General features: G+C 35.0%; 1 protein-coding gene across 1 annotated transcript in view; it reads left to right on the top strand.

Annotated features, from left to right (window-relative positions):
- Positions 1–3,882: 3,882 nt before the first annotated feature.
- Positions 3,883–25,400, top strand: part of Eip75B (Ecdysone-induced protein 75B) — a 123,448-nt gene continuing 101,930 nt past the window's right edge. The window contains exon 1 of the mRNA XM_028171537.2: positions 3,883–4,484. Within this exon, the coding sequence (XP_028027338.2) occupies positions 4,214–4,484 (271 nt within the window). The 5' untranslated portion in view covers positions 3,883–4,213. The remainder of the gene's footprint in view (positions 4,485–25,400) is intronic.

Here is a 25,400-nt window from a genome sequence, read left to right as displayed (position 1 = left end):
GAAATGATATTTCCTGAATTTCAAACGAAAAAGTTTGATTTTATATCGGTTTTCTTAAGTCTTTAGTTTGGGAAAAAGAAATGAGTCCCGCCGATGCATATCGATCGTTAAGGTCGCGCCAGTTGCAGAATACATTTACACCGTTTTATGTCGACGCCTTTTTTATTTTATTTTTATTGCTTAGATGGGTGGACGAGCTCACAGCCCACTTGGTGTTAAGTGGTTACTGGAGCCCATAGACATCTACGACGTAAATACGCTACCCACCTGGAGATATTAGTTCTAAGGTCTCAAATATAGTTACAACGGCTGCCCCACCCTTCAAATCGAAACGCATTACTTCTGTACGCCAGAACGCCGCGGACTCACAAGAGGTCCTACCACCGCGTTATAAATATTGATATTTTAATTTTCAAAAATGTTTATGTTATTGCGTACTAATTTTAATTTACATACGGTGTTATTGTGAGTCTTCACGATTGGTTGTCACTATTCTACCGGTTTTTTTCCGCGAAACAATCACTAGTTACGATTTGAAGAACGGAACATACCTTATGCATTACAAATGTGATTGGGTAGCTCTAGGTGGAATCCAGTTTTAGTGCCCTATATAATACCCACCTTAAGACATAATATTGGAATCTCACTTGCGTTGTTGGCTTATAATGGCTGTCCCAGTCTTCAGATAACAAAATTTCCATAGTCAAACCTCAAGCTGATTGTTTTAATTCATGGGAACTGTTAGCGTAACGTGAGGGTAAACATTAAATACTCACGCTGAAGAGTTATCACTTTAAGTGAGTTGATGTTAAACCTTTGCAGTAGTTTCCAGGAGGAAAATAGGTAGTAATTTTTATCTGACGCGGTGGTGCTGTAGCTCCCTTGACTATTGCGTCGAGGGTCGTGTGTTCGATTCTCACAAGGGGCATTTGAGTCGGTTGTTTATCTATACTAATATTATAAAGAGGAAAGATTTGTTTGTTTGTTTGTTTCGAATAGGCTCCGAAACTACTGGACCGATTTGAAAAATTCTTTTTCCATTAGAAGCCGACATTGTCCCTGATGAACATAGGCTACTTTTTTTAATTTTTTTTAATTTAATTTTTTTGGTTTCATGTGTGTTTTAATGTTTCCGAAGCGAAGCGAGGGCGGGTCGCTAGTTATCTATATATATTTAAACATATATAAGTATGTTTATCAGTCTCTGGTACCCATAACAAAGGGAGTCCTAAATTGAAAATAATCAAATTTGGAAATTGTGATATTTTTTAATATTAAATTTATTTACTACGACATAACGGTGTAAATGCAAGGCTAACTACGTCTGTCTGTAGTTGCATAGGCGCATGCGTATTGCGGTAGCATCAGTCGGTTTGTCTCCGCCACCCTGGCTCGTTCGTACCCCACTGCGATGCCCCGGTGCCCTTACCATGCCTTCAAACTTTCACTCCTAAATACGAGGCATCGTAGTTTACCGAGAAACTCAAGTTTGAGTTTTTTAACAAAAATATTACCTTCGGCAATTGTCGAATTGTTAGAACTCTATATCTCGTTTCTTTTTTTTTTAACGTCCGATTTATGAATAATAATTTTTATGGATAAAATTATAAAACTATGTGTCGATAATTCATTAATGTACCACAAATAGAAGAGAGGAAACATTAGAAAGTTTTTCAGGCGATTTTTCTCTGAAATAAATTGCATTGCAGAATTCTTAGATGCTTTTTTGTTAAAGTTGAGTTCATTGTAACTAGTGGCCAAATTTAAGTGAACTTTAGCAGAGGCGCGGTCGTCGACGGCCGGTGGCAGTGACCTCGGCGCACCCTGCTACTGCACCTCCCCCCCCCCCCCCTCCTAGAAAAGCCTCGTACTCCTAATACCCTCTATTTTGCTTTAACCCACCCCAACACACCGGTCTGTTGTATATATATATATTATACATATTGTAGAACAATGCAAAAATGCAAATTTTAAGTATCTATTACAACACTGACTATTGATATCCGAATATAAGAAACGAATGACTGATTGAACGTGTAATACATTTATTTATTTATTGCTTAGACGTATGGACGAGCTCATGACCCATCTGGTGTTAAATGTTAGCGGAGCCTATAGACATCAACAAAATAAATGCCGCTACCGATCTTGAGACATGAGTAGTAAGTTTCAGATAACATTACAACGACAACTTCACCGAAGCAAATTACTCCTTCATGCTAGAAATAGGTAGGGGATGGTACTTATCGGTTCGGGCTCACAAGACGCCATACCAGTAATATTTTTCGTAACATTGTTTTATTTATTATACATTTTAATAATTGTTAAGTACAGCACGTAATTTGGAAAATAATTAAAGATTTTCCATTAACTTTGATTCAATTTGTTATCAAGCTTTCAAGCTACCGATCGAAACGTTTCGAACACATCACGGAGCCGATAATAAAATCGTGTACTATCTTAAATCGATAAACTCGCTCGAGTTTAGGCATATAAACGTTCACGCTTGTCCAGTAGATGTGTTATCTTCGAGATTGTTATCAGTTGGTATCAGTGATCGTGCCCCGATGTCCACGGAGGATCGATCGTCCATCTCTATCGGCCCTATGTCTTCGCGGAAGTGATAATGACTATCTATCTCCGAACTTAGAAGTGACCGAATTAGAATTGCGCAATTTAGTGAAAATAAATATTTGGAAATGTTTATTTTTTATAATTGCATACGTAGTGGTTGGGGGGGTACTGGAATATTAACATACCAAAACAGTATGAAATCCGTATATGTATGAAAATTTTTTATTTACGTTTCTTGAGTGCAAAAAAACCGCGTTAGCGTTCACGATGTGGAGGGCGGAAGTCCGGTGATTTCCTCCTCACAAAAAACAAAAAAAAAAAAAAACCAAAAAAAAAAAAGCGTTCACGATAAAAAGTTCTAAAACATAGCACAGCTAATACGTAAATTTAGCAATTTTTTTACTCACAATACTAGTAAACTTTTTCTCTCGCATTGATGTACACAGCAGCAGTCGTCGCTCATGGGGATAAAATACTTTAAGCTCATTTTCAACGCAATAGGAATGTTGGCAACTTGTGCACTATACGAAAATCATAAAATCAAAGTATCTGTTGTATTTAAGTAAGTTTTACCATCAACTAGCCAAGCCTCTAGTTCCGATAGCACGATCACTTTGAGGTAGAAATAAGAAGGGTCGTGAAACAGATTCGTGCATGCTCACAACGTTTAACTGTAACAGAAGGCAAATAATTAAATTTTACGAATTCTTAACCTTGAACTTTTAGCATACTCGTACATACGTCTTTTCGAATTAAAAGTGTACAATTTCCAAAAATATTCGAAATTGAGTTAATTTTCGGAATCATTTGGTATCACCAGTATTTTTTTCATAAATATCGTCAAAAGAGCGTAGTTTAGTTTTAGTATATATTTTTTTTGTTTACCTGTATTTTGACTATTATTAACAAAATGAATATGTAATTTTATCTTACTTTAAAGGACAGATAATGTAACTGGTCAAAACTAAAAAATAAATGTTGCAAAGATGATTAATATTAAAAATATCATATGTTAAACCTTTAAAATACTCTCCTGTAAAATTTAGTAAGTTTTGAGATTGTACAGTTTTAATGCGAGAAGACGACATGTTGAGTGTTGCAATTCAATGGCACAAAGCAGGTAGATAGATAATTATAATGAAAATTTGGTGATGTATGTAGCGTGCCTCGAGTGCAGTGTACTCTGTCAAAGGTCAGAGTTAAGGTTAAAGTTTATGTCGGATGGGCGTTGCAGCCGCATCGACGACGACAGCGATGGGCGGGCGGTGCAGGGCCACCTGAGGGCGGGAGAGGGCGAGGGACGCACGCTGCAGATTCACTTTCGTCCGACTGCGGCCGCCCGCCACGCCAGTGAGAGAAAGTTGGCCGCGGCGAGCGAACGAGTCCCGCGAGTCGAGCGGCGCGCCGCGCACGCACGATACGCGCTACGAGTTACGAGTACCGACTGCTCTACTAGTGTTGCACCCTTGCGCACATGATGAGAACATAAACAAATGCACATTCATGAAATTCAATTTAATATTCCTTTATATTTATTAAGGAAATTAATAACGTAATTTGTGAACACTTTTGATTGTTTTATTTGGAAAGTTTGTATTTCGAGTCTTTTTAAGGCTGTTTTGATAAATATTTAAAGACTATGCAGTGTTATCCGAAGTTGTCACCTAAGCGTGAGCCTCCGGAAGGATTATATGAGATCGAGATGTTACCCGGGGCGCGAAGATTAGAACTGCCGGCTCCTCCGGGAAAGGAGTTCCGCGCGCCCGTCCTGTTGGCAGGACCCTCTCTTGCTCCGACGCACTCCGTCATTCAATGCATGCGACCACCACCGCCGCCACCGCCACCACCTCCACCACGTCTCCTCAAGCCTCCATCATTCGAAGAACCGTCGAGCTCCATCCCCGATTTAGGTGCGTATTTCTATTGTGTTCTCTTCTTATGGAATTTCATATTACGTAATTTGAAAATTACACATTTGTTCAAGTTGTCAAGATTCGATCAATTTACATGAATATAAATTTTATCTGCCTCAAAAGGCAAACCACGTAATTTATTTTGGGCAAGTCCATAAGCGTAGAGCACTTTAAAATTCTACAATAACTTAAGCATTCAAATTCATTTATTAACTGTTAAAAGTAAAATTTAAAAAAGTTCCATTCATAACCAAAAACAAGATTAAAATTTTCCATTTTTTTATTAGAGATATGGATACCATACTTAAGATTTTTTTCACTTCAATTTATCAAAGTAAAATTGGCATTTAACTTAGTCCGAGCATAGATATGAATATAGTTGTTGGAGAAAAAAAATAAAAACTAAGAAACACTCATTGGCATCGCGAACTAAAAACTTTGTTTTGTATTTTGATGAGGCTGGTAGGTCCAAACAAATAATTGTATCATATCGTCATTAGTCCTTGATAGATACTTATGTACATACGTGTGAAAATTTTCAAGATAAACAGGCGTATTGAAGTTTGTGAAAATTATATTCAAAGATTTCGTTACATTTGTCAGAAGGACAAGGACAGGTCCAGCTAGTAAAAGCAGACAATACAGACAAATCATAGATGTAAAACATAATATGTACATTATAACTCACACTTGAATCTCAAATTAAATTTACATTCAGTTTACCTGTTATTGAATTCAAATTAATAATTTTTTATACAAACGATAAGATGATGTAAATATATATTTTAATTTTCAAATGTGCGCAATAATATTTTTTATACATTTACATACTACTACTTACTTACTTATTGTTAACATTACGTTTTTGTGATCACATAAATGTATAATATACAATTCATGGGAAACTGGCTTTTAACGCGATATCGTAGGTACGCGTCAATGTTGAATGAATATATCCTTGGTGTATTTCGTTTTTTTTTTCTGGATCAATGTACTTATGTTCTTTTCTGTCCCTGAAAACTAATCCGCATAATTTCATGTTAACCGGTTGGGTAATTAACAACGAACGAACTTGAAAACGTAATAAACAAACGCACTCACTTTTGAAAAGTTACTTTTTAAGGTAGTCAAGTGCACGAACCATCCGATGCTAAGTTTCCACCGTAGCTCATGAAAATCAGCAATGTCAAGGGCACAGCCAAACCACTATTAACCACTGAGGACTGTTTTAAGTCTAAGCTAAACAAATTTTGATTCAAAAACTAAAACTTATGACTCAAGTTTTATTTTTATTCATTCGCATCACTATACTACGTGAAAATTTGTAGATAGATGTAAAGGATGACAATAGGTAGAGCATTGGATGTCTCTGGCCTCTGGCCTTTTGTAGCACGTGTTGATACACATGCTCACGTTCCACTTGGTGTTAATTGGAACCTATGGTCATCACAACGAGAATGCCGCGATCTTGAAACATAAGATCGAAATCCCCACTGCATTTTTATTTATTTATTTAACTTAATGCACAGAAGTACAATGGCGGACTTAATGCCTGAGGCATTCTCTACCAGTCAACCAAGGGTGGTGTAGAGAATCCTGCGGTAGGTGCATAACTTAATGTGAAAATAACCAAAATTATTATAATACTTCATATATATACAAACACATACACGGTATAATCACATACAACAACGTACACAATATTATATCATAATAATATAAAATTTACACATGTATCTATATATAATCTCTATTATATACTCGTATATTCACATACATCTTCATATACACACTTAAACACAACATAAAAATATAACAAATTTATCAGAGAAATAGAAGAATCACTACTAAGTATAAAACAAAGTCGCTTTCTCTGTCCCTATACTGTCAGTCCCTATGTATGCTTGAATTTTTAAAACTACGCAACGAATTTTGTTGCAGTTTTTTTTAATAGATAGAATGATTAAGAGGAAGGTTTATATGTATAATAACATCCATTAAATAGTGGAGAAATCAATAATAAATTATAGTTTCCGAAGCGAAGCGAGAGCGGGTCGCTAGTATACACATTAAATAAATAAATAAATAAATAAATAGAAAGAAATACTGCAGAAATACGCAGAACAATGGCACATCTTGTGTGGAGTCACAATACACCCCATGACGACTAAATCAAACATAAACACAAGTATTCTTTAGGCTAGAACGCTCACTTGATTTGCACCTACGAACAAGACTGTGATCGGGTATCAGATATGTCTGTCTTCGACGTCTATGGATCCTTGTAAGTAGGTCGTAATGTGGTAGCTACTGGCAACCAATGACGGACAATGGCAGTATATATTAATTAAACACTACCGACCTCAAAGCACGTTTATGACCTTGCAATAGCATATTAATTATGTTGACACTGAGAAGCGCCTTACCTATGTTCTAGTCTAATGGAATACGTTATCTCTCGATCGATTTATTCCGTCTTTATAATTTTTAATACATTTTTCGTAGATATATGTATATAGTATACATACATATAGAATACTAAGTGTTACATGCAACATACATTTCCGTGTAAAAATGATAAAATAATTAAAACTCAGGTAAACTTATCGATTTATCAAAAACAAAAAATATATAATACAATATTATTATCTTAATTATTGAAATGTCAAAACATTACATACTTTGTAACCAAATAGGTACCTACAACGAAAAAAAATATTAGTAAAAACAACAGTCAATAGAAATGAAATGAAAAAAGTTGAAAGTAATTTATTTATCATCTTAATGTCAAAACTCGACTGATAGTTATTTCGAACTCCATTGTATGGCTGAAGTTTTACAAAGTTCAAGGATAGTCTCGTTTGAAAATAAACATCGAAATATTGCATTACATGCTCGCGCTTCTGACTTTCTCTTCTAATAGATCGGATCGTGTGGAAAAATAACATATGGACGTTCACGTGTATCGATAACCTTAATTACATCGTCATAGTGTACAATAATGTGAAACAAATGATCGAGAATAATTATTTTGCTTTGCCTTGGCCGATGTGAATTTACACTTCCTGCTTTGGAAAATTGTAACAACGCGTTTACAACTATAAATTATTTCCGGGTGATGACGGAGTTACGAAGGTCACACTTAAAGTCTAAACGTCATTTTACATTTTCTGTCTCCGTAATGCTTTCTATTATGACGTAATGTGTTATATGTAATTAACTTATTAGTTTGTAAAAGTTTCATTAAACCAGAACGTTCATTGAAAATGCATTTGTATACAAATTAAATCGGTCAAGGTTAAAGCGTTTAAATTCAAGTACGTAGAATCACTTGTATATACATAATATATTGAATTACGCTTCCGAGTTTATTCATTATTTTACTTTTGTGTTCTTCGGCTATAAGGTCACAACGACGCCTCAGACAATTTCAATTTAAATTAGAAAATTAACTGGACCGCCAAACTAAAAATTTAAATTAAATACGTAATGTTTTTTAAAAAATAAACCATTTCTGCTTGACCTCTAGACATTAGGCATACTGAAAACAGCGTCAAAAGGTCTTAAATGTAGATAGTATACACAAAAATTACTATTAAGTAGGGTACATCGATAGAGATTTTATAACAAGCCCATAGACTATAAAACTGATGTATTAGATATACCACTGAGTCCAATTTTTGCATAGCCCATGTAGAGCTCCCGCAGCTCACATCTATTTTTTATTAAACCACACTGGCTTATTATCAACATTGCTACGTCCAGGTGTTTACATAAACAAGACTCAGATAACCTTTTGTTTTCATCACTCCTGCTTTTCTTTGTTACCGAAATTAAATATTCGAAAGTGTAACAAAGATAAGAAAACAATAAATTACATTTATTTGATTACTGTTACAAGTGTGGACTATATTATGGTGTGAGAGTTTTTATTTTAATCTTATCTTGTAAACTTGCATAAATTCTTATGTGCGTGTGTTTGCCACTGAGGACCTCCTTCTAAACGGCTACACCGATTTTCATGATATTTTTGCTGATATTTGCTGGTATTTGATGATAGGCTTCCTGGTGGCAGGACCTATTGTGAGTCCGCGCGGGTAGGTTACCACCACCCCGCCTATTTTTGCCGTGAAGTAGTAATGCGTTTCGGTTGGAAGGGTGGGGCAGCCGTGGTAACTATTCTGAGATCATGGAGATTTGGCATGAGGATTACAACCGGCCACCTGCCACGTCAAACCTCCTTGAGTTTTATCTCCGTATAAGATGTGGGGTGGTATGGCGAAATCTATTGGATATTCATCAGTTTAACAAAAAAAATCTTTTATTTAAAAAAAATACTATTCGTAACATCATTAAGTATGTCAATTTATGAATTTTTTTTGTACACGACGTTATTCCTTCACCGTGGAAGTCAATCGTGAACATTTGTCAAGTACGTATTTCATTAAAAAAATTGGTATCCGCTTGCGGGATTCGAACACCGTTGCATCGCTAGATACGAATGCACCGGACGTCATATCCTTTAGGCCACGACGACTTCAACTGACTAACTGTCATTTATATTTTCTTATTTTAAAATAAAATTAGTGATTAGTGTGTCAGTGTGAATTACCAAAAAGTACCGATCTTCCCAGTATATCCATTGCAATATGCCATAGGGACGGACTTCTCTGTCTCCCCTTTTGGTTTTTCCTTTACTTCATCCGTTATTGATCGTATGATTAGCATTTTATTTCTATTACTCTTTACGTTTAAATTTAGATTTTCAAACTGAATTATTAAAGAATGAAGAAGAATTAATAAAAAAAATATAAATAAAAAAAATTCAAACCGGGATGAGATGTTTCTAATGCTTATTTAGTTCTGTAACAAACTTCAGTTCTATGGGATTACCTAGTGCCATAACATAGTTTATTTTTCAAATTACATATTATCTACTAAGTCCGAACTCAAGAGATAACCACTAACCTTCAGCAGGTGGACCTCAATATTATGTTTGTTACAGATGCATGTTTATCTATAAAAAAAACCGCACAAATCAACTTTGTCCCTTTATGCACGTTTGTGTAGGTACATTATTATTAATCGTGCTCATAACAATACTTTTCGCGAAATGATTAGATAAATATCGCAAGGTCAGTGCGACGAACGCGTGGTGCCGACGACGCGTCATTCGATGTCATTAAGGTCACTGTGACATTGGATAGCAGTGACAAAATAATAGCCGTATCTTATCTTGCAATGTCAACGTCGCGAGCGCAGCAGGTGCTTGCGACCCTTGCACCTTCAGAGGAGAATGGAACCCTCGCATTTCCTCCGCCCATTAAACTGTTTCACGTTAATACCGGATCAAATTTAGTTGTTCCAATTGAAGCAGCTTCAACATATACTGCGCAAAGGCCGTTTTCAAATGTTAACACATTCATACGTATGTCATAGAATTAGGAAAAATTCAGGAATTAAAATACAAGGACACTTACAGCGGTCAATATATATTTAACAAAGATAAAACATACAATAATATATTATAGATTTAATAAAGACTGTATATATCTATATTTATGTTGTTGTGTACAATGACGCCATAGCTCGTACGGACTTTTATTAATCCACTTATATGCCAAGAGTCAACCTCGGTGTGCGATGTGTTATCAGTATCACCATAACCTTCTGTTGCGCAAATTACTTCCTACTGATAAACGTTCGTGGTTATATTTTCATATCTCTGCATTTATCATAAAAACGTGTTTTTTTATACATTATCTTAGTCTAATAGCATTTTGAGGGGTTAGCAATTTTTGAGCACTTCCGCTCAAATTTTTCTAATTAAAAAATTAGGTCGTAATGTAGATGTATTTGTAATTCTTAACTGTAACCACTTTATGATAATAAAACCGTGGGTATTTATATGATTTGATTACACTACATTGTGTAAACTAAACACATGGTATTATATGAGTGTGCCAAGTATAGATTTATGTGAATACGTACGTTATAAACGGCTGAGCACACAGGGAAGTGTCGGCTCGCAACCTTGGTCGAGGTCGCGGAGCGTCACTCGCAACACTTATAAATTGTTTCATAACAACAACAACATGTACAACTAATAATTGTTCTGTGATGCCTCTTCCTGAACGGTTGGCATGGAAACCGCTGAAAATATATTTTGTACGTATTCACGGGCGCGACCTCGTCCTTCTGCCCGCAACCCCCGGCCGTCCTTCGCTTTGAACCCGCCCCGCACCCCTGATCGCTTCCCTCCTGTGACCGAGCATGGGTCATGGTCAAAATCTTTTCGAAGCACGTGCACGTGAATTTTCTACGAGGTTAAATTAAAACAAGCCTCTTTACCGATAATATCTTCTATAAAGTCTATTGTAAATAATAATATGGAACGTGTGTGAGCCATTACTATTATATAGCTATAACACCAACTTCCGTGTTGAGAGATTGAGGATGTCGGTGATTTGCTTGATTTAGACTAACACCTGCATAATGTAATGTTAGCGTGCGTAATTTATCTATTAACCATACCTAAAAAGAAAGTAGGTAATAAATTATTTACCAAAATTTAATTAAAGCGTAAATAATATGAATGACTTATTTTCAATCAATTTCATACATCCTTGAACGCTGAAACTGTCGTTAGGTAAATAGGTATTGTACTAAACCTACTCTTTGATTTGATTGTGCAAGTCCAAGAGTTGTTTGAAGGTCATTGATAAGAAATAAACATGCAGCTTGAGGTGACTTTTGTATTAAAATAAAAATAACGATCGGTCTTTCTTTCTTTATTGGTTTGAACAAAAACGTTATCTGACTCACTGATTGATTTGGATTAAAAATTAGGATAAGATAGTTTCTTATTAAACAAATATTATACAATATATTAAAAAGATTAACAATAGTCTAATCAAGATTCGAATTTAATAAGGCTGTAGAAACAGAGCATTTATCTATACTAATATTATAAAGAGGAAAGATTTGTTTGTTTGTTTGTATTGAATAGGCTCCGAAACTACTGAACCGATTTAAAAATTCTTCCACTGTTGGAAATCTACGCTATCCCCGGGTGACATAGGCTATATTTATTTAATTTAAAAGTTAGGGATCCTTACTGAAACTTGAATAATGTAACCCAATGTGTTAAAAAATTACCTAAAATTCTTTACATCGCGAGCGCTACTTCCCAAGCGAAGCCGGGGCGGGCCGCTAGTTGGTAATAATATTGTACGCTAAATGAAAACGATATAATCAGATTAAGCGAGAAGAAATTTAACTCCTAGTTAGGTGTTCGTCTGAAAATACGTTTGTTGTCGACATCGAGAACAAGCTCACGGATCGCCTTGTGCTGGACGGTTACCGTAGACCACAGATTTTAATGTTCATGCCATCACCGACCTTACGACATTGTCGAAGTCTCAATGGAACAGAATGGTTGTCACAAAACCGGAATACATAACAACTTCGCGACAGGAATATAATATATATGGTGTTAGCTAACGTTGTGGGCTAATAATACCACCAGATTTGAAACAAATTTATTATAAGCTTTAACGGTTTAATTTTCTACACATCGGCTGTGTTGTGTTTTAACACGTTTTTATTACCAGCTTCTATAGATGTATAAGTGTAACGCAATCTTTCAACGTATTTTTCACGAACTTCAAGACGTCCTATTGACTTGAAATTTTCCGCACGTATCAAGGTTAATGAGAATACAATAATTTTATTATTTTGACCTTACAACCTTATCTAGAACATTAGGTTTAAATAAAATGTTTTGATTTTATGGATCGGGCACATGCAATCCATAGGACGACGGTAAATTTTATTCTTCTTAATCGACATGGACAAATCCAAATCCTTGAAATATTTATATGGAATAATATAGTACTAAAAAGTAGAAAACAAATTGTTATTTCAAATACGAATGATATAAAATTTTCCAAATAGTTCATTGGCGGGCTACAATTAATCTATACTCTATACTAATATTATAAAGAGGAAAGATTTGTTTGTTTGTTTGTATTGAATAGGCTCCGAAACTACTAAACCGATTTGAAAAATTCTTTCACTGTTTGGAAGCTACACTATTCCCGAGTGACATAGGCTATAATCTTTTTTGAAAAAAATTAGGGATCTTTACTAAAACTCTAATATGTAAAAAAATTACCTAAAATATTCTTTACATCGCGTGCCTGCGAAAACTATTGATGATAGAATAAAATAATGTACTACGACTTTGTAGAACACATTATTAATTACAAAAAGTGTCGCGACAGCATATGTCTAACTATTGTAGTTATGCCGCAATAAGTGTTATTTTATTTTAAAAAATAAAACAACGTCAAGTATCGTTGAAATTTTTGTTAAAGACCCGAGCGGAGCCGGAGCGGGCCGCTAGTTTCATATAAAAGTCTTCAATGTATCTAAAAATATTTTAGTTACAGCATTTAACCAATACATAAATTAGAGAGATACGTTAAAGTGGGTGGTCTTACTGCAATCGTTTCAAGGTACGTTCGAAGGTTAGCGTATTAAACAAAGTCTGCGCCCCTGACCCACGCACTCCTCTTCTCGTTGCCATGGTCACGGCCGATCGATGCGCCGCCGGGATGCATCAGGAACGCAATATCAGTATATCAAATCCAAGGTTTTGCGTATACACTTTATATTTTATTTACTACAAAACTTGCATTATAGAGTAAGAAACAGATATACTCAATTTTATTACGGCACTAGTGATTTATATTGTATTATGGCTATCTTTAAAATGAAACGGATTATTGCTTCGCTTCAGAAATATACAGGATGGTGAAGTACTCTACTTGTACGAGGTCGCAATACGAGATAGACCAAGTAAATAAAAATAATGCAATGCCGGTTTTATTTTCATAATAATATGATTTCTTTAGATGAGGACTTAGAATCGAAGTTTTAATTGAATATGCAATTTCGAAAAGGGCACATCTCTGAAAATGTAAAATGTTCAGAAAATGAAAAAAAAACTGATTATTTTCTAAAGCAGTGTAAAATTTAAAATATTAACTTTGAGATATATTTTAGTGTTAATTAGCAATTGAAAATTACTGGAATTATTATAAAATGGGTGTAGGTAAGCCTCAAAATTACATGTATATGAAAAAACGTATTTGACAAAATATGCGACATGTGCCCTTTTCGAAATTGCATATTCAATTATATATATGTAGGTAGTTTAAGACAGTCTCACCGTTCAAATCGAAAGGCGTAACTGTTTGCAGAAATATGTAGTTTTATGCCACGGACTGGCTTACAATATGCCTTAACCCTTAAAAATTCGTAATTAATTCGTATTTACTAAGAGAATGTTTTACCATATACTCATCTGTCTACAAGGGCAATAAAAAAAGATTGGTAATTGCTTGCAGAATTTATACCCTGGTCACATCACTTTATAAGTGCACGCTTTTGGACTTACGTATTGCTTTTCATAATTCATTTAATTTCATTTTTCAAATACTCCACATTGAGTAAAATGAAAACCCTATAGCCCATAGGCCATAAGCCTTCGAGTATACTTTCAATTTAAAACTAGCAAATAAATATGTTGTTTTACTGTTTCAATTCTCCTAACTTAAATAAGTAAAACAAACACATTAGGTTGAATAATCAAAAGCCATCATTACAAAACTATTTTGGATCAGGTATTTAAGTAAATTTAGGTAATTGTCAGAATTTATACACGTATTCAAAAATTTCTAACATGAAGTTGATGTTACTAAAGCATTGGGTCAACGCTCTGAGGGATAAAAATAAATAGGCACCCGAATTTAACGTGTACTAAGAGAAGTGTTATTCGGGTTACGTCTCAGCCCATTGCCACGAGAACCCGATCCGCGCTGACGAAGATATACAAATACAATATAAAGAGAATGTTACCCCTCAGATTGCACATTGAAGTTGATTTCCCAGTTATTATTACATTTTTGTAACTGCTATCTTGCTTGAAGATATCTTATTATCTTGCTTAAAGTTTGGAAAGATCGTAATACTTCGAATAGGACCAAAATACATCTTGTGCACTCACTGGTCTTTCCAGTCGCTCTCCATGCAGCAGAAACATGGACAATAAAAGCAGCTGACCGAAACAGAGTTGATGCTTTTGAAATGTGGTGTTGGCGCCGCCTATAAAGGATTCCATGGACAGCCCACCGCTCAACGCCTGTCTACCACCTGTCTGCAACGTATAATGCGCTACTTTGGCCACATTGCCCGCAGAGGTGTAGATAACTTGGAGCGTCTGATGGTCCCTGGAAGAGTAGAAGGAAAACGTCCTAGAGGCCGGAGCCCCAAATGTTGGTCCGACCAGATCTCCGAGCAAAGCAACGGACCACTTAGCGCTGCACTACATGACCACACCAGGGAACTGACCGGAACCGATGGAGGCAGGCAGTCGACAAGCTGAAACGGAGTCACGATCCTCAGTAATGAGGGAGCGATGGAGAAGAAGAAGATCTTGCTTGAGCTGTAGACAGCGGTTCGGTAATTCGAAGGAAAAATTGTGGTGGGAAAATCTTCGCCACCAAACCTACTTAAATTATGATTCAGTAGAGCTCATGTTGATGTGGTTACCTTTAGACACTACAACCGTAACATTCATTTAAATGGAGCGGTTGTTGTACTTACCCATGTGGCCTAACAACTACGGATTTTTATCATCGATCGATACGCGAAACATGGCGTTGTGATTTTCTACACGGAGTTTTCCATTCGTCATAGAAATCGCTCGTGAGTATGTATGGATTTAGGCTTTTCATCTGAAAAAATATATATTTTTGTGTACCTAGTTATAGTTTTCTTGCGTATGAAATAAAACTTCATTATTTTATTTCAATATTATTCAATATTATTAATATATTCAATATTATTTATTTCAATAAAACTTCATTGTTTTATTTCAATTTGAAAAGCCAATTGAAAGTAAAATTAAATAGATAAATCAATATCTTCATCCAATAATTTTATTAATACTTTGAAAAGCTTTTTGAGAATCATCATTATTACTATTATATTGTTTGAAACATTTGTGCTTACTGAACACTGCAACATAATTACCTACAAAATAACAAAACGTGTGAGATAGAGATGTAGAATAAATAAAACAAATTAATACTCGCTCATTGGTCGTAATTCGGGTATAATCACTGATACCTTAAAATTCTTAATCATTTTAAATATAACATAAGCTCTTTTGTTTTGTTGTTTACATTTTTTCAAGTAAATTTGGAAAAAAACAAACTTTTCCAAAATATTGTTAACATTAAAGCTCGACGTAAGTAGTAGTAACAACAATAATTTATAATTAATAAATCGGTTAATAAAAAGAAATTGAACTATTTCATCTTCGCCTATTAAAATAGATAAATCAATGTAAACGAAATAACGTTAAATACGACCAGCGAAAACTTTAGGTCGTATAAATTATAAAAAATAAACTATTTGTTATCGAAAATGCCACATAATCTTGTTCTTTTTGTTTACAACAAATTCGATGATAATTCAATTCGAATACAGGTCAAACTTTAGAGGTCGTTTAAGTTCTTAAACAGTGAGATTGCATGCAACATTTAGTATTTTTCATAAACCGGCTTTAGTAAAAGGGTTATGTGAGAACAAACCTTTGGTACTAGGAGCGCAGAGCCGGCGAAGTGGTCGAGTACTTGCGCATGGCCCTAACCTCTACGTCACGGTATGACGTTTGTTGCGTATGATGCGCACTGAAGTAGGAAGCCTATGGAAATGAAATGTCAACAAAAAATTCGTGCCACTGTGACGTCATCTGGCCACAAAACATGGCGGTTTTAGTGCTGCCCAGAAGATTTTAATGTTAGTAGGTTTTATCGATAAACGTTCTTGGCTTATTTTATTTTAAACATTGTTGAGTATGAATGTATTTGTAGAATTTATACTTCAATAGGAAGTAAGTATATTGCTATGTGCAAAGATGATGTGATTTGGATATTATGTGAAATCTAAGACGAGTTCGTGCTTCAAATTTTCCAAGTAAACGTTATGACGATTTTTAAAATTTGCTACACTGATTTTATAAAGTTGTCGTTTGCCGCAAAACATAAAGATATGAATAGTACAGTGCCATCAGCCCATTTCTAGCATGCTGAATGTTATCGTATTTTGAGTACGTGTTTTTCTTAGACTATTACAATCTATTTTAATTGTTTTGCTGACTCTAAAGTCCGTAACACACTACCGCAGCGCACCTCAAGGAAGGTGCACCGCACTACCGCACCGCACGCAAATTTTAAACTTATCAAGGGACTGCCTGATAAAAAAAACACCTACAGAACATTTATTCGTTAATGAAATTAGAAACGTCATTCCTTGTGACTTCCTCTCTAAAATCACTTAATTAATAAATGTTTAACGAATTTACAATAGTGTTTTACTCACTGCGGAATAAAACTATTTTATTTAAATAGTTACGAAGAGATTTTGTCGGTAGCCTTTTTCCCGAAATATCTAAACAGAATGTCTAAATATGTTTTGATGACATATTTTAAAGAGGTATTTATGATTAGTGTCATGATGAATAGATTCCGACCGAAAAATGGTGTCCGATATTTCGGATTCAAATATATTAAGTTTATAATCTATGTTTCGGATGAGGGCTCCATAATGAATTTAAATATATGAGTCGTCTATTATCAAAGCCGGCAATCTGACTTTTGGACAATGATTGGTAAATCAGAAAAACGGATTATTGACTTTGTATTCCATTGGCAGTCACAAAACTCTTCGGAACGACATCTTAGATAAATAACAGGTTAACTATTAACCTTTATTTAATGCAGGTTTTGAACCGTATTCTTTGAAGGAGACGATTATATTCAAATCAATCTGTATTGACATATCAATAATTTTTTTTTGTCCAAATGCACAGATTGCCACCTTTGATAATAGACGACTCATATATAGATAATAGTTTTGGGGCATCGACTTTCTTGAGATCCTATAAAATATGTTTTAATTATTATTTTTGTATGTTTTAAGCATGATAAAATGTGAAATTTTATATAAGCAATCATATTAAATCGATATCAAAGTCAATAAATAATGTACAACCCAAAACAGACGGCCGAACTGACGTGACAATGACATTTGGCGCGCTAAACATGGCGGATTTTCGGCCTCATTAGACGGAGACGGAGACATTTACGTATATTCATGTTTCATTTTATGTACGCACTGAAATACTGTTATATTGTTTTCCTGCGAGTTAAAGTGCTGAGTAAGAACGAGATAGATATATGTTTATGTATGTGCCTTCAAAATGGGTGCTATTTAAATAAGCAATTGTACGTATAGAACAATATGTCGTGTCCCTACTATATAGGTCTATGATGATGCGTCAAAAGGTGAGTTCTTGCCAATTAAAAAAAAAACTAATAATAATTGGAATGCTCATTTAAAAGGTAAGACAAAACGCTTCTAATTGATTTGCTAGTCCCAAGTTTTGACTTCCTCCTGCAAGAAAGACCTACCTCAATACTTTTGAAAAAAACAATAGATTAAACCACTAGAATCATGATAGTAGCTTGGAAGTCAAGTGTATTTTTTTTATACAGTTCTGATTTAACATTGGATGTATTTTACCGTGAGAATAAATCTGCTACATTCGCACTACGTCATCGGCTGCGCTGGCGCGCATAATAACCTATTTATGTCCCTTTCGCTCTTTGAGCGCAAATGCAATGGAATTGCATAGGAAGATAATAATATATCGCAAAGACTCAGCACGTGGAGATTATATTTACGTATACAAATAAAAAGCTTTAAAAAATATTGCAAATTTTAAAGACAAATTTATTAGTTTGTAAACAAACCTATTTAACACAATTTTGATAACTGTAACCTAAAAATGTTTACATAACTTTTATTGTCTATTAGAATCAACATACGGTCCGAATTGAAAATCACCTCTTGAAACAGTTCAATAAAGACCACAGGTACAACAAACAAACTAAATAAAAAACAACAGGGAAGCTGGTAGTTAATTTGTTTATATCAAATAAATAAAAATGACCACATAAAGATATCCAACATTACGTAAAAATACAAGAAATATTCTTATAAAAACATGATCGAACAAAACTATCGAGTCACGCGCGTTTTATTTGCTGTGCAGTTTAGTGCAATCGAGTACCAGGGCAGCATAACGATATGAGAGTTCTCAATGCACTTTTGCATGCACCCACGTCATGTATTAAACACCAGAGAAATAATACTTCGATAAGGCGCGAAACATGTGAGTTAATGTTTAATGACGCTTGTAACGTAACAGTTCATAAGAGTAAATAAGCAATTGTAGATGGTGTAATAAACATTCTTTTTGTTTACGTGCATAGACTTATTGCATAAGGAATTAATTTATTTGAAAATTCACCAAAAATATGTTTATCTGTTTTTAAATTCCGCATACCTGTAGTGCATGACATAAAATTCGAATTTAAACAAAAACTGCATTTGAGTGACTTAACTATTTATCACGAACTGCTTTGCATTGTGCTATGAAGGTCAGAAAAAATGATAAATTAGCTTAATTTACTGGTAGTAAGAGTCTATATCAATCCGCGTGGGTAGGTACAACTACTTTTTCTATTTATACCGACAAACATGCGTTATAGATTGAAATGACAAATAAAATTTTTAATAGGTTTACGGGACCTAGTATTCATTATTTTTTTACTTTTTATTGCTTAAAATCATCCAATCATGGACGAGCTCACAGCCCACCTGGTGTTAAGTGGTTACTGGAGCCTATAGATATTTACAACATAAATGCCGCCACCCACCTTGAAATATCCGTTCTAAGGTCTTAGTATAGTTACAACGGCTGCCCCACCCTTCAAACCGAAACGCATTACTGCTTCACGGCAGAAATAGGCATTAGAAATAGGCAAACCGACATTAATGAAAAAGGTCCCATATTATAAGCATCGCGTTCAATTAGTAAAGTCTAATATTAAAATTCAAATGAAGATAATTTCATTTACAAAAATATCTATTGCAAATACTGTAAACTATAAAAATATCATATTATTATGTCATGTAGCGTACCTACATTTATTTTTCAAACTTAATTCCAAGTCTATTACAATATTTCGCAATGTTTTCTTCTGACTTTACTTTTACCAATTTCAATTTCGATCACCTTGATCTTGATTAAGGAGAATTTAATATAGAACATGGCAACATAGCTCTCGCTTTTACTCTTCATACGACAACTGGAAAACGTTACGCGTAATCGTTTTTGCTTTCTAAACAGCAGCGAAGGTGTGGTGCACGGTCGATGCACATCTCTCGGTACAGTTCACGTTCAGAGTTGCAAGTCGCGGACGCACCGATAATTGCGGAGATCGTTGCACTTCTAACGCCCTGGCGTGGGGCAACGAACGCTCGCAGCTGCCCGGGTAATATATCCCGTCTTGACTATTTCAGAGCACGACTATGCTTACACACGCATGGTTCAGAACGCTTGCCTTTTCTAACCGGCGACTTACCTGTAACCTGAGGAGATGTAACTTGAAAAAAACCAGAACGAACGCGTTGCAACACATTGACATAGTAAAGCTATTTAATCAATAGATACAATTAGTTATGTATTATGTGTGATGTATGTGACAAAGCCCTTAGTCTTTCCTGTGTTACGCACTAATTCTTCTAAATTAAGGAACTATTATAAGATAAACTTGGTATACTTACTCGTAGTTAAGGTAAAATACCAAAACTTGTCAATATATTTATTACATTTGCTTTACAATTATTTGGGAGTACCGTGCAAGTGGATTCGGGATTTCCTTTGCGGTGTTGAGCTTTCCAGTCACCGCTTAGCGTCAAATATAGTTTGATTAAAATGGCAGTGTAAAAGTTTATGTCAAATTCAGTTAAATATTCAATCTTGTGCCTTGTTTATGCAGTTTCGACAAGTCCTTTAATAAATAAAGAAAATCGAGATTGCAGAATAATATTGCAAATAGATAGCGATAACTTCTTAATACTACTTACGAGTAAATAAACATATTTCATCAAAAAATTACTTTTTTGTGTTATTTGTGAAAAAATTCTGTGAAGAAAAACTTTCATAATTTAACCCATAATATTTCTTTGTTGGCACACAACATTATAGATATGTACAGCTCACTTGCAGTAATGAATATGCTGTTTATACAATCATTTATATACAGCATATTCATATGTAAAATAAAATTAGCATTGTGTACTTAACACAGATACTCGGCTCACTTTATAATTAACTAGACGGAACGGTGCACTTTCGATGAAAACCAATTGCACTACCGTACGCTATAGCACAAGTGGTTCATAATGCGAACATTGCCATACGGTCTTAGCTTGTAGTCATGACACTTGCCTTCAAATCTGACTTTTGTTTAAATCTAACCGACTTGGTTGTGCAATAATTCCCCTGATATCTGGGCCGTGAGCCGTGGGTTCGATACGACACATCGGAAATTTCAAGTCCCGTCTCTACTTTGGGTTCTACACGATTACATTTGCCTTTGGAACAACAGCTATGTTGGGTATTTTACATAAATAAATGTAAATATGTTTTTGTTGTTGTTGATGGTCTAAATTGTGATTTATCGAATAGATTATCTCGAGCTCTATACTAATGTTGGGCGATTTAAAACCGCGTAGACAAAGTATAGGCTTTGGTTACTGATAGAGGATAGTGTGTAGGTCCATCTAAATTAGTTCATTTTCAAGGTGTTATGTCAGAATACATTAGCAACGATGATCGTTTCTTTGCCATAGTTTTATTATATCTTACACGCACAATAAAAATCACAATAAAGGATCTGATATTATGAGAAAGTTCACTGATAGATTCCAGAAAATGTTTTCTAACCCGCGACTACATATCGTCTTCTCGCATTAAAACTGCATAACCTCAAAACTTACTAATTTTACAGGAGAGTGTTTTAAAGGTTTAACATGTGATATCTTTAATATTAATCATCTTTGCAATATTTATTTGTTATTTTTTACCAGTTACCTTAACTGTCTTTTAAAGTAAGATAGAATTATGTATTAATTTTGTTAATGGTAGTCAAAATTGTATAGGTAAACTAAAAAAAAAAAAAAAAAACTACGCTAAAGTATTTATGAGAAAAATACTGGTGAAATGATTCCACATATTAACTCAATTTCGAATATTTTTGGAAATTGTACACTTTTAATGCGAAAATACGATACATTATTTTGCCTTCTAAAGTTTTACTCGCACCGATGCATGGGAAGGTGAGTCGACCGCTTGCAAAAGTGGTCTGGACTTGTCGAGCTGGGAATTCTAGTAATAGAAAAAAAAAAGCTGCATGTTAGAAGTATCTAAGCTGGTCGGGTGCAGTGCCCGCTGAGTGCCGGTGACCTGCAAGCGACCGTGTCGTCGGACAATGATCTAGAAATCGTAGCACGCGGCTACGATATTGCTACATTAAGTAAACTAAATTGAACACCGACAGAAAATGTAGGTACTAGAAGAAAATTCATAAAATACGAAATGTGTTACCGTTTTATCTATACTAATCTATACTAATATTATAAAGACGAAAGATTTGTTTGTTTGTTTGTACTGAATAGGCACCGAAACTGCTGAACCGATTTGAAAAATTCTTTCACTGTTTGGAAGCTACACAAGAGTAGACAAGACCCGAGTGACATATAATCTTTTTTGAAAAAAATTAGGGCTCCTTACTAAAACTCCAATAATGTAACACAAGGTGTAAAAAAAATTACCTAAAATATTCTTTACATCGCGTGCTCTGCGAAAACTATGGATGATAGAATAAAATAATGTACTACGACTTTGTAGAACACATTATTATTTTCAAAAAGTGTCGCGTCAGCATTTTTCTAACTATTATAGTTATGCCGCAATAAGTGTTATTTTATTAAGAAAAAAAAAAAAAAAGTCGAATATCGTTGTAATTTTTGTTAAAGACCCGAGTGGAGCCGGAGCGGGCCGCTAGTTTATAATATAGCGAAGATATTTATTGTTCTGCCCCTAAGTCGTTTATGAACGTGAGTTCAAGACTAATATCGGAATTACTCGGAAAAAGATTCGTCACACTGTTTCCTTCCCGAAATTTCCCATGACGTGCCCGGATCGATATCGTTACAATGGTAATAATACATATTTCCAGCATATTACTTCTAAAACAACAGTGACTCATTGTTATATTATAATAAACACAGCGCCGTTGCATTTAATAGACACTTTTACAGTTTATCAATGATTTTTCATTAAAATTTCCGATTCCGTGTAACTAACTATACTTGAGACCTTAGAACTTATATCTCAAGGTGGGTGGCGCATTTACGTCGTAGATGTCTATGGGCTCCAGTAACCACTTAAAAACAAGTGAGCTCGTCCACCCATCTAAGCAATAAAAAAAAACATCTAAAATCGTAACAGAGCAGTGGCAGTATTTGATGTGTACCCTAGTTAGGCAAAGGGCGTCAACAGTGTTCGTCATACTCTTCGCTGTTCGGCTCAGCGTTTCATGACTTCCCTTTGACTTTTTTCCGGCACGATGGTCCGCCGTCAGCTCGGCTTAGGGTGATCACGTTTACGTTTCCCTAAGGGTCTCCCGCCTAAGGCTTATCGGTATATTGTCTATATCGCTTCTCAAAGTGTGACCTCCGTTTGCGACGTTAAATCGATCGCTGTAGGACATTATTATCAAAAATACTTTGAGTTAAGTGTTCCTGTTTAAAATCTGTAAAAATGTATTTTAATTGAAAACAAAAACTGAATACAGCAAGGCCGTAACATATATTGAAATGTTTTTTTCTTCTTGTGATCTAGAACAGCTATTTTGAGACCTAACTACGGTCGTCAAAAAAGTTTCGCCACGTTTAATCTCTAAGTTTAAAAATATATAAAATATCTCTCTGAGGAATTATTCGAGATAATACCGGCATCTCGTTTTTACCATCGCACCGGAGTAGAGTTCATCCATACTACCTGGAGCCACTGTGGTCATCCACAGTGCGTTTCCAGAGGTCTTTTTTGCCACGTACCATCCGGCTATGGAATGAGCTCCCTTCCACGGTGTTTCCCGAGCGCTATGACATGTCCTTCTTCAAACGAGGCTTGTGGAGAGTATTAAACGGTAGGCAGCGGCTTGACTCTGCCCCTGGCATTGCTAAAGTCCATGGGTGACGGTAACCACTCACCATCAGGTGGGCCGTATGCTCGTCTGCCAAACAAGGGCAATAAAAAAAAAAAATCTCTCGCCCAATGGGGTAATATATTTCGGTGTCCAAATCCTAAAACCAGCTTTTTTTTTCCCGAATAAACTACACAACAGAAATAATGTCGTTCAATTAAAATCGAACCCGTAAATTTAATTAATTTACGTATTTACTGGTGATCGAACATGTTGCATCTTCACCCGAGTACGTTTCAACATTTCCAGCCTATCTCTACCGCGAAGCAGTTATGCGTGCTTGAAGCACACATTTCGGCTTAGGGGAAGGGAGCACAATTCTACAACACGATTGAGAATGCATGGCGCGCAGTGTTTTCCATAAAATTAATGGTAGTCGCATAGGAGCGTGACGTGTTCCATTAGAAATAAATAAATGAAAATGTTTATTTTCTTTTACAAAGAAAAATTATTCTTTTACAAAGAAAGATTTTAACTTGATGCAAAAATAAAGTATGGAAACAGCAAAGACGAGTGCAGTTCATGGGCGACTGATGCGCTCTGAAGTAAATGTATCTGAAAACCCTCACTTTCAGCTAGTCCCATTTCCCTCGAATGTTCTGCGGGACTTAGAGCAGTGTATACACAGTACTTACAAAATAGCATAGAGAAAGTAAACAAATGAGAAAAATAATACATAAGTGTTATTTTTTGTAATTTTTTTTTATGGTTGAAAAAATAAATGTTTCTGGAATATTCGACCTGTGACATTTAAATGACGAATTAACGTAATGCGATGCATTTTTCCTCGTGACATGTTGTTTGGATCCAAACTGAACAATTTGAATTTAGCTTTCAGATTCAATACGATTTGTGATGCTGTGACCGCGACATATTGAGGATTTGAGATCGTGTCAACGCACGAGGCTCCATATATAAATTATTTATGCGCATCACGATGTAGCAAGGCATGTATATATACGCAGAGTTAAAAATTATGATAAATTTTAAGGTTATGTATTTATTATCTTAACCATATTAATATGTAAACGTGTGCGTAATAAAAGAAAGCCAATAAAACGTCATCTTGTGTTTCATTCATTAATTGTATTACGTTTGCAAATATTATTATTGTTTTCAAAATCAAGAACAACAATTTTATGATAATAACGGTAAGACTAGTGGTTATGGCTTCGAAAGTTTTCATACGAAGGAAAATGACAGAGCAACAAATGCTCAGTAATTTTACTTTTAATTACCGGTCACAGATACGAGTATCTAATTATATTATCCGGAAGAGAAATCGGAAAAGAATAATTCAAGTTAATATTATTTTCATATTCCCTCATGAAGCGCTGTAATTTTCGGCCGAATTTGACGCCGATGACCGCAATGAATAAGAAACATTTTTTTTTTGGAATTCGTTTATTTATATCATGGGGCCAATGAAGGTAATCGCGTTGAATAGTGATATATCAATTTATTGTAGACCAATCGAGAGCGAATGTTTTTGCTGTCAGTTGCGCGCGCGCATACAGATGCGTCTCGCGGACGACGACCCGCCCGGCGCTTGACCCGCACTAACGCCTTATGAGGGGTACACACTCTTAGATTACATTAATAACTGATAATAACAATAATAATTCCTACTGATAATAACTAATTTTATATATGAAACTAA

Source organism: Bombyx mandarina, chromosome 10, assembly GCF_030267445.1.
Source record: "Bombyx mandarina strain Sakado chromosome 10, ASM3026744v2".
Classification (NCBI taxonomy): domain Eukaryota; kingdom Metazoa; phylum Arthropoda; class Insecta; order Lepidoptera; family Bombycidae; genus Bombyx; species Bombyx mandarina.
This window is presented reverse-complemented; position numbering and strand designations above follow the sequence as displayed.